The sequence below is a fragment of the Suncus etruscus genome, chromosome 9 (genome assembly GCF_024139225.1).
Source record: "Suncus etruscus isolate mSunEtr1 chromosome 9, mSunEtr1.pri.cur, whole genome shotgun sequence".
NCBI lineage: Eukaryota > Metazoa > Chordata > Mammalia > Eulipotyphla > Soricidae > Suncus > Suncus etruscus.
In genome coordinates this window covers 100,362,312-100,378,119 of record NC_064856.1, presented here as the reverse complement: position 1 = coordinate 100,378,119, position 15,808 = coordinate 100,362,312, and the positions used below count along the sequence as shown (strand labels likewise).

General features: G+C 34.8%; 1 protein-coding gene across 1 annotated transcript; it reads right to left on the bottom strand.

Annotated features, from left to right (window-relative positions):
* Positions 1 to 4,908: 4,908 nt before the first annotated feature.
* Positions 4,909 to 5,844, bottom strand: LOC126017775 (olfactory receptor 1013-like). Its single transcript, XM_049779829.1, has one exon. It carries the CDS (start codon positions 5,842 to 5,844, stop codon positions 4,909 to 4,911), a length of 936 nt encoding a protein of 311 aa, XP_049635786.1.
* Positions 5,845 to 15,808: the final 9,964 nt, after the last annotated feature.

The window sequence follows — 15,808 nt, the reverse complement described above, 5'->3', positions numbered from 1 at the left end:
TTTACAGTCAAGTCTATCCTCACCAGCAGTGATTTCACGAAATGAGAAAAATTCCTTACCACTTTACCTGCTGAATTTACATTTATAAAGCAGTTTGACCCATTTCTAGATGGATCAGTTTTATAGCTGTAATATATTGATTAATTTACAATGTATATCTGTGCATACATGTATTTACAGTATATGTCTGTGCATACATGTATTTGTGTGTGTCTGTATGTGGTGGCCACTGCTATGTTAGTTTTATGTCCATCTGTGTTGCATATTTCCCTCTTTCCCCTCCAGGAACTACCTTCCTCCCTCCCCTGCCTGCTACTCTTTGAATCCTTTCCTATGGTTTCTCTGTGTTCACTTATCTTGGAATTGTTGCCCTCCTTATTTAACCCTTTTAGCCTTATAGCTCTAAACCTTTATGACCTTGAGCACCACCCCACACCTATCCTTCACTTATCATCACTATGAACTGATGCCCTCATGAGAGAATAGGTTTTTTTGAGTGGACCTTGGCTCAGGACATTGTGGTCCATTACTCCAGAGAGCTGCTTCTCTAATGCTATCAACTGATAGATCACCAGATTTTACCAACCATGGAATTATTTAAAAGACTATATATACTTCTTCATTGGGATGCAGTATTGCTCCTTTGGACTTGTTCAGTAGAAAATATTAGAGTATATGTGTATTTTTAATATATATTTTCTGGGAAAGTGTTGTTATAGACCTATGTATCAGGCATTATTGAAGATGATATTTACTGAGGGATAGATACTATAACCTAACCATAGCTCCCCTGTCTACTAAGAGGCATTTTCCTTTTAGCATAAACCCAGTAAAATGGGAAAATTTTAGGCATGATAGGTTCCTACCTACTACTAGGGTTAGGAACTCCAATATATATATATATATATATATACATATATATACATATATATATATATATGTGTGTGTGTGTGTGTGTGTGTGTGTGTGTGTGTGTGTGTGTATGTTTCAGGTGAACCTTTTACCCTGAACATTTGTCATGTTGACTTGACTTGACTTAGGTTTTAGTTCACTAAGGTCTATCATTTACCTTGGAACTTTGGGTCCCATCATCAAAATGGCACAGGCTTCCAACTTCTCTTGGCAGCAACTTGCAAACAAGCCAGACTTCCATGCTGTCCTGACACCGGCTTGTTACTAGGGCATGATCCCATGCCAACTGATGACTACATAGAACCAGCAATGTTTTGCAATTGGGGTGGTTTCCATCTGCTTTGTGTATTATTTCTTCGTGGCTAACCTGCTTCATCAGACCCATTTGCCTGAGGGGTTAGAAACATGGTGCCTGGGATGGCCTTGCCCAACTCATGGATATTTTTATTTTACAGTTGATAACTAATTGATTTCAAATAATCATTTCTTATCTAAAAAGAGTTATTAAATTATCAGGTAGACAAAATGAAGATGACACTTAAGATTTTGTGAATACATTATTTTCTTGTTTAATTTATTTTAAAATAAGAAACAGTAGATGATATTTCATTATGATGCCTCACATTTCTTAATCTATTTCTCTTCTTAGAAAACTCATGATGGGGGCCGGTGAGGTGGCGCTAGAGGTAAGGTGTCTGCCTTGCAAGTGCTGGCCAAGGAAGGACCGTGGTTCAATCCCCCGGCATCCCATATGGTCCCCCCAAGCCAGGGGTGATTTCTGAGCACTTAGCCAGGAGTAACCCCTGAGCATCAAACGGATGTGGCCCCCCCAAAAAAAAACAAAAAAAAAAAAGAAAACTCATGACATTGCTCCAACATAAAAAGGCCATAGTGTTCATAGCAACTATATATTTTACCATATTATATATTTATTATATGCAAACATATATTTATAAAATATAAAAATGATATATTTATAAATTTCAAAAATATAAAAAATTTAAAAACATTTATAAATTATAAAATGTATTTTCTATTTATAAATATGAAATAGATTATATATTTATAGATATACTTTATATATTTTATATTTGTATATATATTTGATTTTTATATATATTTTAAATATATATATTTTTTGGTTTGGGGGGCCACACCTGGTGACATTACTTCTGTCTATGGGCTCAGAAATCGCTCCTGGCTTGGGGATGCCAGAGATCAAATCGAGGTTTGTCCTGGGTCAGCCACAGGCAAGGTAAGTGCCCTACCCCTGCACAACCACTTTGGCCCTGCAATTACATTCTTTATTTAAGATTACCATAACAAAATACCTCAGGTTCTGGTATTGTAACAAGTATTAGAAGAGATTCATAGTTATTTTATAGACTGACACACTGCCTACTGTGCAAAAAGGTGATGAGATTTATAGTTATTTTAAAATCAAGTTTCTACCAGGGTAATTATTTTCCGACTTTCAGACACCATTCTATGGACACAGCATCACTCTCATCTTCCTGTGTATTTACATTTCAAACTTTTCAAGAAATTATAACCATATTGGTTTAAGGATTACCTTTCCACAACTTGATAGCCTTTCTAAAGATTCTGTCTATAGATATGAACACTATAATCTATGAAGTTCTGAGGAAAACAATTTGTTACAAAACACCAGAGAGTAATTCATTTTTTTTTTGGTAAGTTAAAAGAAATGGGCAGAGAGGAGTATATAGAAAGAAAAATATAAGCCACATGATACTTCTTGAAATCTAATTAATATCAAAACAATTTTGGGGAAACTATACCCTGTGATGCTCAGGGTTACTTCTGGATATGCACTCAAGAAGTTGTCCTGGTGTTTCTTGGGGGACTACTGAGATGCTGGGGATCAAGCATGGATAAGTTGAATGCAAAGAGATCACTCTACTTGTACTATCACTCTAGCGCTTAACATTAATGATTATGTTGTGATTTTGTTCAATTTAATAATATGAAGTGTTCTCTTAATTAAATATTTCTGGGTATTGTTCTGATATACCTTAATTAATACATCACATCATATTCTACATACATGAGGTTTGGGAGACTGAAGTACATACTTCTGGGTTACGGTGTAGGAATTTCAACACACACTGGTACAAAGCCTCATCCTAACACATCACAGGAGAAGAAAAAGTATCACAGTCAGAATTACTTCCCCTGATTAAGGGTAAGGAATAAGATCTAGATATGTGGCTTCGTTTTTATTTGGGGGGGTCACATCTGGTGACTCTCGGGAGTTACTCCTGGCTTTGCTCTCAGAAATCGTTCCTGGCTTTGGGAACCATAAGGTTCGCCGGGAGATCGAACCTTGGTCTGTCCTAGGTCAGCGTGTCCAGGGCAAACACCCTACCACTTGCACCACCGCTCTGGCCCCATGGATACGTGGCTTCACTTCAGCTTAATTTTGTAGGGAGAGGCAGAGTTTGGTCTGACTCTCAAAGATCCATCACTATTACACACACTCTCTAGCCTTCTTTGTCTCTATTTCTCTCTGTCTGTTTCTCTGTTTGCCTGTCTCTTTCTTTCTCTCTTTCTGTTTGTCTATCTTTTCTCTTTCTCTCTGCCTTTCCCCTCTCTCTGCTAACTTGTTCATTAGAGCCTGATAAATGAAGAGATGAATGTAGGACTTCTGGAACAAAGAGAGACCAAAAGAAAACAGATACAATTATGTTTTCAAAGTAATTGAAAAAGCCAAATCATTAGGCACTTATGTATCAACATTGCAACTTTTTAAGTAAATATAAACTATAATTGAAAATAATAACTTATTTTATCTATCTAACTATTTATTTATTTATTATTTTATTATGATTAACCTAATTTAGTCCTTTAATACTAGATTTTTGGTTTTTGGGTCACACCCGGCAGTGCTCAGGGGTTATTCCTGGCTCCAGGCTCAGAAATTGCTCCTGGCAGGCACGGGGGACCATATGGGGTGCCGGGATTCGGACCGATGACCTCCTGCATGAAAGGCAAACGCCTTACCTCCATGCTATCTCTCCGGCCCTAATACTAGATTCTTTAATCGCACCATTAATGCTAATGATGGAAAACAGTAAATAGCACAGAAATTAATCAGTCAAACCAGCACTACTATATTCTAGAGGCAATGTTCCCCTGACCTTCTCTTCATCCCTGTTGAGTCATGATCATATTAAAATAAACTTACATCTACACATTTAGTACATGGAAGTTTTTCATTTTTGATTTTGGGACACTCCGGGTGCTTAAAGCTCTTGACTCTATGGTTATGGATCACTCCTGATGGTGTTCTGGGTAACATAAATGGTGCAGAGTATGGAATCCAGGATGGTTACATTAAAAGCAAAGCATTACCTATTGTATTAACTCTTTAATTCACTTCATGCAATTTGTCATGAGAAATGATAGGTATTAGAGTGATCACTTTTATTAAATGCCTTTAAAAAACTTTTAGACAAGTATCGATATCTACCTTTACAATACTTTAATTTCTGATCATTTTCCATCTGCTTTCATTAAATACACATTACTTCGCTCTTTTTACAACACAATATACATATTTTAGCATTTTTAGTTTTTTTTTACAAAGTTCAGTAATCATGAATTGATTGATTTCACATTCAGAATAGATTTAACATTTTCTTCATGTTGTCCTGAAATTGATCACGTAGTAAGTATAAAATTTAATCAATTTTAAGTAAGACAGTAAAATTTCATTCTTTGACATTTTAGATATAATGTATATTTCATATGAAATTATATTTAATTTAAATGAAATACACAATACACTTAAAGTCTTTTAGATTAAATCTATATTTTATGGTCTATATTATATTATCACTCAAGAAAAACAAATTAATTCAAATAAATTATTTTTCCACTGCATTTCTTCAAATAAAGAAGTATTTTGTTCTTATTCTTTCCTTCCCCTGAAAAACATTTCTCTGAGCACTGATCTGAGGAAATTATTTCAATTTATACTTCAGGTTGTGTGAGTCTTAAAAGCTTTTTCAGTGCTTCTTTCACATCTTTATTTCTGAAACTGTAGATCATGGGATTCAACATTGGGAATAACACAGTATAAAATGTAGAAACCATTTTGTCCCTCTCAAGAGAATAGCTGGAACTTGGGCGTGAGTAGATGTAGAGAATGGAACCATAGTACAAAGTGACAGAAATTAGGTGTGAGGAGCAAGTAGAGAATGCTTTGAGGCGACCCTGAGTGGAGCGAATCCTCAAGATAGCAGCAATGATGAAGAGGTAGGAGGCCAGGATGAGCACAGTGGGGATAATGACATTGGAGGTCAAGAGGAAGAAGAGCACAGCCTGGTAGCTCTCTTTTACGTCACAGGCCAACTTGATCAGGGGTGGGACATCACAGAAAAAGTCATCAATAACATTATCACCACAAAAATTTAATGTGAATGTATTGCTTGTGAGTATTATTGCATTAACAAACCCTCCAATATATGAACATATAACCAAACATATGCACAATATACTAGACATAGCTTGGGCATAAAGTAAGGGCTTTGAGATGGCCATATAACGGTCATAAGCCATGGCAGCCAATAGGTAACACTCACTGTAGGCCAGACCGGCAGAGAAGAAGAATTGACATAAGCAGCCAGCAAAAGAGATGCTTTTGTCTGTAGAGATGCAGGTCACCAGGATCTTTGGGGTGTAGACAGAAGAATACCAAAGATCTAAAAAGGAGAGATTGCCAATGAAAAAATACATGGGAGTGTGAAGCCGGGAGTCATTGGAGATCAGCACTATGAGGGTGGTATTTCCTATGAGAGTCATTGAGTAGACTCCAAGGAATAGTGCAAACAGGACCAACTGCATTGTGGGGTTTGTTGTGAATCCTAACAGGATGAATTCTGTGACTGTGTGATTGCTCCTCTCCATGACAAAAAGAGATTTCACCTGCCAATAAATGAGTGAAGCGTTAATTTATATAAATTAGAATCAACTTATTCAGACACAGATTCTTAATTTATTCTATTGTAAAAACTTTTGACAGTTGAAAATTGCAATACGAACAATTCAGAATATTGGTAGATTAATCCTAAAAAATGCTTAGGTGATATCAGTTGTATTCTTATTCTTTATTACAGGAACCCTATCTGCACTACAAACTTACCTGCAGTGAAGAGACAATAAAGGTCCTGCAGTTTCACTCAGTAAAGGATATGTGAATATTTTTTGCAGTGAACAAGTAGAAAGATGCATAGTTTCATTGCTTGTGTTAGAAAAATAGATATAAACAGATCTACTTTGAAACACAATGTTAACACCCAAACAAGACAGTGTATACATCTCCATAGGAAGATATTGTCTAGAAGAACTGAGGTTATTTTGTTAATTAAAACTGGGGAACTTTACTTTGTTCATAGCAAGCATATTATCCTTTCCTACTGACATTATATTCTTTTTATATATATTATATATATATTATATTCAATTATATAATTGAAAAATTAATTTATTTTATTTATATGATGCTCAACAATAAATTTTTTATTTGAAAATTTTGAAATTCTACCTTTTTGTATTTGAAGAATTAATTTGATTTTATAAAGAAAAAAAGCATTGTTCTCAAATACCCATCGTGAGTATAAATCTAGAGTATAAGAAAGATGAGTAGGAATATTGCCTGACATGAGCGATCAATGGAAGGTTTTTTAACCTCAAAATATTTGTTTCAATAAAATGCATTTGCTACCAGGAAATCATTAATATTAGCAAGGAATTTATTTTTAATATTTTTAAAAAGAAAATGCTGCACATACGTCAAAGCTCAAGGTTTACATCTGGCTCCTCACTCAGGCTTCACTTCTAACAGGGATTAAGGGTCCATATAGGATGCTGTGTATTGAATGTAAGGTGTAAGACAAACTCCCAACCAGCTCTTCTATCTTCCCTCCACCCACCCCACTTCAATTTCATAGACTATTTTCCCACAACATTTTTTTAGGAACTCAATGTAAATAATTTCAGGATTGTTTTAGTTTTGCCTTTTCCCCAAACAATTAAATACCTGGTGGGTTAAAATAATACAAACATATTGCATAATTATATTGTAGATTAGAAATCAAATATGGCTGCAAATGAGCATTAATCTACATGCTGATGGTTGTGTTGTCTTCCTCCTATTTTATTTTTTTCCCAAATTTGGAGGTATTCAGATATTATATCTGACTCTTATCTCTGGGATCATTCCTGACAATACTTGGGTGATCATACACGCTGTCAGGCATAGATTTTTGTTTGTGCTCAAAGAAAACTTCCTGCCTGATGTACTTTCTCTCTGGCCCCATGTTTAAAATCTGTTTTTTTCCTTTATCATCTTGGAGACTTTGCCAACATTTGTTTCTCTTCTCCATCTTTGAAGAAAGAATAATTGTATCTGTACCACATTTTCCCATAGTTATAGCACTCTCTTTAACCAAGGATTATATATTTTGAAGTTATTTTATGGGAAACTTTATTTTTTGCCTTTCATGTGAACCAGCATATTTGTTGTTTTCAAGACTTATAACATGGACATGAGGGCCAAAACTATCAATGATTCTATGGGTTTAATTTCATTACTCTGTTATTTTTTATGAGTATTTGGGCCTGTCTTTATTCTATTAATTCACTATTACATTTTCAGTAGTTTTGAAAAGTTTTGAAACTGAGAGCTAAGTCCTTTCTTTACCTTCAATCTAACAAATTATTTATCTTCCAAAACATCTTAATAGCCTTTTACACTGTTGTTTCATCTATATTTAAATTAGTATAAAATATGCATATTTAACACCTCCTTTTAGCCACTTACAAACTTAGAACTTTGTTCTTGAACTAAAAACACCAAGAAATGGTGAAAAAATAAGAGGCCATTAGTAAGGACTCACTCAAATTTCTATTACTAATCATCATCACAAAACCCATGTAATATGTAAAACAGAAATGAGTTATTTTGCCTTATGGTTGTTGAAGAGGGATAACACAAGTAAGGGCTAAACACAATGCATCCTATAGCATAATCACTTTTTAGTAGTTCATAAATTTTATATATAATAGAAATCAACTGATCCAGACACCAATTCCTAATTTATTCCATTGTAGAAACTTGTTAACAGTAAAAACAAACACAATATGAGCAGTTCAGGATAACCCTGAGAATTGTTTAGGTGATATCAGTTGCATTCTTATTCTTTCTTCTTCTTCTTCTTCTTTTTATTTTTATTTTGGGTTCTATCTGGTGTTGCTTAGAGGTTACTTCTGGCTATGCACTCAGAAATCACTCCAGGCACGGTGGACCATATGGGATGCTGGGGATCAAACCCAGGGCCGTCCTGGGTCAGCTGCATGCAAGGCAAATGCCCTACCACTGCGCCATTGCTCTGGTCCCAGTATTCTTAATTACAGGAATCCTACCTACACTACAAGTTACTTGCAGTGAAGGGTCTGTGTAAATCCATGCAATTTCTCTCAGTGAAGGATCTGTGAATATTTTTGCAGTGAACAAGTAGAAAGTTTCATAGTTCTATTGCATGTGTTAAAAAAAATAGAAGTATAAGCAAATCTACTTTGAAACACAACTTTAACACTCAAACAAGATAGTGTGTACATCTCCATAGGTAGAGATTGTCTAAGAACTGAGATGAGTTTGTTAATTAAAAATGCAAGTATATGCTGGGAACTATAAGGCATTTGATAGAATGTCAGCATATTATCCTTTCCTACTGTTTATGTTCTGGCATGAAAAGCTAAGTAATTCATTTTTATTTATATTGTACACAATAATAAATTTTCCATTCAAAATTGTTGAAATCTAACTTTTTGAATTTGAGGTACTTTGCTGTTTTTACTCCTTCTCAAATTGTCACATGCTTTTGCATTTTAAAAATATAAGAGAACTTTTTCACCTTTTTTGACTAAAAATTTAGACTACAAATCTTTAATAGACATAGCCATTGCTGCCTAAGCTGCTAATTAGACATTCATAATGCTTTTTCATTTTTAAGTGGTTTCTGACCATTTATATATTTGTGCATCTAATTTCCCCCTCTCTCAGCCCATTCTATAATATTAATTGTAATTTTTAATCTCTGTAAGAAGAGAAGCCTTTGGATTTACAAGAGTAATGTGATGGAAATATTTTAAAAGATGCCCGTTTTTAGTACTCATCTTTTCTTAATGGGGTTGTACTAGTTGTGAAAAAAAATAAAAAAGTCTATCTACCTTGAACAATTGCATTATTCAACTTACCTAAAATGATTCACAACACCATCATCTTAATACAATTCATACTTGCCTGCCCTAGAAACATTTATGCAGGTTTTTGGATCCCCAGAGTTGTAGACTCATGTAACCCCTCAGGATTTCATAACCTTGAAAGTATATAATGCTATAATTAAATACAATTTTCTACTGACAAATTGGATTTAAGGATACTAGAAAAAAAGAAATTGAAGACTGCTATTCCCAGGTGAAAATGAGAATATTATTTGAGTGTTCATTGTTATTGACTTTTTAGAAATTAAAATGGTTATATATGTAAAACTATTTTAAGCATTTATTTTATTTCCTATTATTTGTTTTAACTCATTTTATTTTATTTGTGTCCCACTGAATTATACTATAGGCCTCTTCTGATCCTGTGATCAAATTTAATTTAATTGTAATCAGATTTAATTGTGATCAATTTAATTGCTATATATTTTATGAATGTATGTGTATATTCAACCATATTTTTTTATGTTTAATATGTGTATTAAAACATTAAAACATAAAATATTTTTATTTAATAATATTAAACTTTATTTTATATTTTTATTTTATTATATTTTTATTTTAATATATATTTTATTTTATGTATTTGTTTTATTTATAAAATAAAATGTTTTATTTATTTTATTATAAAAATATATTTTTACAAGGTTTATTTTGATTAAGACATCTTAATCAAAGTTGCTCATAATGGAGTTGGTTTAGGCATAAAATGTTTTGACACTAATCCCACCACCAGTGTCACCTTCCTTCCACCAATGTCCCCAGGTTCCCTAAATTCATTTTCTACTATTTTAGTTTTACTTTACTCTAGAAAACTCAGACTATTAAAGACATTAGTGGGTTATCTTGTTTCACTATATGTAATGAATTAACCAGTAATTGTTTCTTCAACTAAAAGAAATGAGGTCAGAATGACTTTCCTCAGTATTCATTCTTGAAAAGATTCCAGTTAGTTGCAACCCCTGACATTTCTAATCAGGGATTTCTCTTTGCTTTGTGCTTAGGGATCAATCCTGGCAGGGTTTGAGGGAGTCAATTGTGGTTTTAGTGATCCAGCTTTGGTAAGTTCCATAAAAAGTAAATGTCCTACTTTCTGATTGTTTCTTAACACAGAAATCAAACCTGTTTTTTTCCAAAACAAAAACTTTCCTAGGGCTTCCCATCACCCATCACTTTGGAAATGTAAAGACCCATCTAGGCTTTTTTAGCATTAGATAGACATTGCTTTTTGTTGTTGGTGGTGGTGTTTTTGTTTGTTTGTTTTTATTTATTTTTTGGGGGGACCACACCCAGTGATGATCAGGGGTTACTCCTGGCTATGCGCTCAGAAATCACTCCTGGTTTGGGAGTTCATATGGAACGCTGGGGGAATCCAACCACTGTCTGCCCTGGGCTAGTGCAGGCAAGGCAGACGCCTTACCTCTAGCGTCACCACTCCAGTCCTTAGATAGGCATTTCTGTCTGTTAACTTTGCCTGTCCTTTCCCCCGTGTGAATTGAATTTGAACAATAAAGATCACAAAGGTGGGCCGGATAGATAGCACAGCGGCGCCTTGCAAGCAGCCAATCCAGGACCTTAGGTGGTTGGTTCGAATCCCGGTGTCCATATGGTCCCCTGTGCCTGCCAGGAGCTATTTCTGAGCAGATAGCACGGGAGTAACCTCTGAGCACCGCTGGGTGTGGCCCAAAAACAAACAAACAAAAAAAAAGATCACAAAGAAATGAGAGTTGGCAATCAGCTAATGAAGCAGAAGCCCCTTGACCCCATGCTTCTCTCCCATATGTTTTGTTTTCTTTACTTTTCTTTTCTTTTCTTTCTTTTATTTTTCCGACTACACCTGGTGACACTCAGGGGTTACTCCTGGCTATGCTCTCAGAAATCGCTCCTGGCTTGGAGTTCCATGTGGGACACCAGGAGATCGAACCGTAATATAATTGCGAATAGGGGGTATCAGTGAAAGGCAGCTGCTATGTTTCCAATCAACGTTGGTTCTGCCAATTCATCTCTTGGTTTCTCCCAGCTGCTCCACCATCCATAGTATCAGAGGTCCCTTGAAACAGAACCAGGGAGCGAAGGAAAGAGAACTGAAGACTCTGGGAGATGTTCCAGAGACCAGCACCAACCACCTTATTCTTCCAAAGACACTTTGTGTGAGGTCCTTGTCCCTCCAACAAGCAACAGGGCACTGATAGGGTAGAACCCAAAGAGACAGACCCTTTGGAAAGGAACCAATAGCAGAGAGATGAGTGTGTCTCCCATCCCAGCTTCTGGCCCAGGCCTTTGCATCCAGGCCATCTCAGCAGACTACTACAGAAGGTGGGAATGGTGAAACACAGTCCAGCCAAGGTCCAACTGATGATTCCCTCACCAGGAATCAAACTCAGGCCATGTGATGAGAGCACCATATCCTAACCACTATACTCTATGCCCCAGTGAATACAAATAAATTGCATCTAACTCTAGTGGCTTAATGTGTTGCCAATTACAACCAGCTTTTTCAGACCGCGTTGTTTGTTTGCAGTATTCCAGAGAAATGCATATTTTTGGTTCTTCGTAATATTTCCCAAATTCGATGATGCTTAATTGTGTATATCGAAAGGCAACTTGTTTATCTATAGAACTAATTTAATTTTTTTAGAGAACAGTATGATATTTTACTGCTAGGTATGAGAATGTTTAGCAACTTGTTTTCAAATTAAGTATATCTACAAGAAATTTTCTAATGTTTTTGTTCAGAGAGTTTAAGAAAAGAAACTTAGATGCTCATACTACAAAGCTCTTAGACTTTAACTTCTGTGTCACCATGCCAGAGAGAGCACCTTCTAAAATAGCAGTGTTTTGTCCTCTTAAGGATAGAGAAGACCCTTTGCAGCTCCATGGCTTGATCAATTTAAATGGTATTCCTCTGCCTATTTTATATGATCTTTTACAATCTCTGACCCAAATCAGTTTGTTACTTGGACCCCTCGAAGTTAGCCTAAAAATCTTTAACTGGTGGTATTGTAGCTATGACTCAAACTCTTAACTTGATATGGACTCCAATCAGACCATCTGGGTGGGACAATGATCCTTGAATTACAAAAATTGAATGAGTTAAAAGAACTTAAACTTTTCCAGTCTTTGGAATGTCTTTGTTTTTGTGACAAGGATTTGGAAAAAGTTGGCTGGTTTGAGAATATGAATGCACAATTTAACCTATGATACTAGATACTGTTAGGACAGCCTCTTCCTGTGGATAAGAGAATATTATGTCCTTATCTCAGAGCAGAAAAACTGATATGTAACTTTTCACTGTCTTGGTTTAACGTACTTGCAAGCTTTACATTTATGAAGCATTTTGACTTATTTTCATATAATACAGGCTGTAATTAAATGTGTGTGTGTTTGGGAAATGTGGGACAAATATATGATTGGTCAACAGGGCTAATTTGCCCTAAAAACTGTCCTTTTCTTTATCATCCCCACATCAGTTTCATCCCTTCCACCCTAGATGAGTCATGGTCAGAATAACAGCTGGAGCAAATTGATCAATCAACTGTGTATATGTACATGTGTGAATGTGTGGTGGCCACCTTTTTGTTTATAGTAAATTCTTATATCTGTCTGTGTTGCATGTAAGAAAAACATTTTTATGTCCCTAGACCCCCCTCCTTAGCTGCTGCCAATATCTCAGAAACTCAAGATTGTTTTCCCTATGCTCCCCATCACAGATTTTAGTTACCCAATATGCCCGCAGCTCATTACCCATTGTGCCCTGAAGCACCCCACATACCCTTTCAGCCTTGCATGGGAAAAAGAAGATTACTACTTTTGACTAGACTGATTAGCTTTTCAAGTGAGCCTCTGCCCAGCAACTGCAGGAAATCATTGGCACTTCCATTGCCTCCCTGGATGCTCTCCAACATATTACCTTGTTAGCTCAAGCTGTTCTCCAGAATCAACATACTTTTTACTTAATCAGACAAAGGGGAAATATGTATATTTTACATATGTTTCTTGGGAAACAATGTTGTTATTATACCTATGAATCAGGGATACTGAAGAATGCATCAACTGAGACATTGATACTATAAACCCTCCATAGTCTATTAGTATTCCACAGTAATTTGTTTGCATATATCCTTTGTTTGTATAGATCCAGTAAAAAGAGATAACTTACTGAAGGAAATGAGTTTTTGTCTATTAGATTTAGAAACTCTATATTTCAAATGTTGCAATGGGTTCTTCAAAAACCCTGAACATTTGTCATATTGGCTTGATATATTTGACATATTGACATTTGATATATTGGCTCTATGATTGGTTGTATACCCCTAAATATGGATCTGACCAAGAGCCTTTGGTGGACAAGGCAGACTTGTGTCACTCTATTAATGATATGGAAAATAAGATGGAAAATAAGAGAGTCCAAGAGCTCAAGTGTGATGTTTTACAGCAACAGCCACCCCGCTAGAAGAAAATAGAGAAAAATAGAGGAAAGAGAGCCTTTATTTTTCCCAAGACTTAAAAGAAGGAGCCTCTGGGGTTAGTCATATTAAAAGACTGGCCTAAAACTATAGTTGAAAGGTATGATAAATGCTTCCGGGAAAGACCACCCTACTCTAAACTTAAATTAGGTTAAGAGTTTTTATCCCAGGTTTTACTGCTACAGTTCAAAATTAACAGTTACTTTTACCACTTTGTTATATGTTCTGTTCTGATTATGTTGGATCTTCTCACCCATGCTGGCAACACTGATTTTGGTTTTCTGACTATTGTGTAGAAAAGTAGTAAATATGGAGAGCGTGGCCTATCTAGCCCATATCAATTTTTTTTGGTGTTTAGCAAACAGAAAACAAGGAGATGTAGCTAAATACACAGAACTCATATCCTGCATTTCAGAAAAAAAATTAAATTAAAAAAGACTTTGCTCTGTCTTCCTCTTCCCTTTACACAAGCCTTTTGAGATGTAAAACCCTTATAGGCTTGAGTAGCAGGAGGTAAGTACTTCTATCTGTTAACTACATCAGCCCTTTCCCCCATGTGGATTGAGTCTGAACAACAAAGATCACCCTGGGAAGAGAGGTGGTGCTCAGTTCATGAGGTGGAAGCTCTGTTACCAGTGTTTCTCTCTTTTATTTTTTCTTGATTTTTAATTCTTGAGGCTTCCCCGCTTCAGACAAATTCACCCAGGGTTGGATTATGGCAAGTGGAGCTCTACAGCTGAGGATTTCTCTAGCTCCATATCAAGTACATTTGAATTACAGTATTGGGTTCTTTATGTGATCAGAGGTTATAGTAACACACATACAATACATATTTATAAATAGATTGAATTTGCTTTTTGGATGATTGTGCCTGAGTGCTAATTCTGATGCTGAGTACTAATACTAATATCTTTTTTTTATATCTCTGCTTAATTTTTACTGTTTTATGCTTTTTTATTGCTAACATGAATATATACAAATATATACAAATTTATTATCATCATAACTCTCATTATCATTGCTTTATTTAAAATTTAAATTACACATGTACTCATACTTTTCAGTTTAAATTTTTCTATATTATATTTATTTTTCTTTTGCATACTCAGAGTCTTTTCAATTACACTATTGGATTTCTCAATGTGTTTTACCCCACCATATTTTTTGTGATTTTACCCCAACATATTTATTGTGATGATATTTATCGTGGATTATAATTGGTTGCAATGCTAGGAATATTGTGATTTGGATTTCAGAGGCTTTTCTATGTCCAGCCCTATGAGATCAAAAGGGAACATTGAGAGAACTGCAGTGTTTCATAAAAATAATTAATAATGAATATGACTCATTTTACCTTTATTGAGAAATATATAAAGGAAATATAAAGAGTGAGATATTCATTCTTCCTTAGTTTGGCCATACTGTATTATTTTCATGTTTGTCCCTAGATATTTTTGCTTATATTTTGTGAGGTTAAAGTATGTATAAAATACATAAGAAATTGTGGTAAAAGAGAAAAGATATTCTTTTAATTATGTAAAAATCAAAAACTATTAAAGCAATAGCATAATTTTTAGTTTTATAAATAATTATAAAGATTATATTCTATAGGTTTGCATAAATCCAACAACATTTTTTTGCTAAGCAAAAGGGTATTTTTATATCTATAATGGTGAGAAAAATTATTTTTCAGATATTTTGTTTTTAATCTAGTCACTAAATTAACTCAAATTAGTCTATTTTAAATGCCGTTATATTGGTGTGCCATTATATATGTGTATGTATGTGTATATATATATATATATATATATATATATATATATATATATATTCAGTTCAGAAGTTTCCCTGGCTACAGTGTGATCACTCTATTTTATGAATTAAACCCCGCTCCTAATTTTGCCAGGCAAGTTTTGAACAACTGAGTAGGATCCCAGGTTCTATATTTAAATAGTATCTCCAAAACTGCAAATTTTTCTCACACCTTGTCTATCCTAAATTATCATATACCAATAATGCATGTTCTTTATATTGCATTTAAGAACACAAATCTCACTCTCTTTTTAAAATATAACAACTGACCAAAGTTGCTTTTAGTCTCAATAGAGGGAGAGGAACTTAGT

What these genes read in the sequence shown, in the direction of transcription:
- LOC126017775 (XM_049779829.1), bottom strand. Translation starts at nt 5,844, where the DNA reads ATGGAGAGGAGCAATCACACAGTCACAGAATTCATCCTGTTAGGATTC.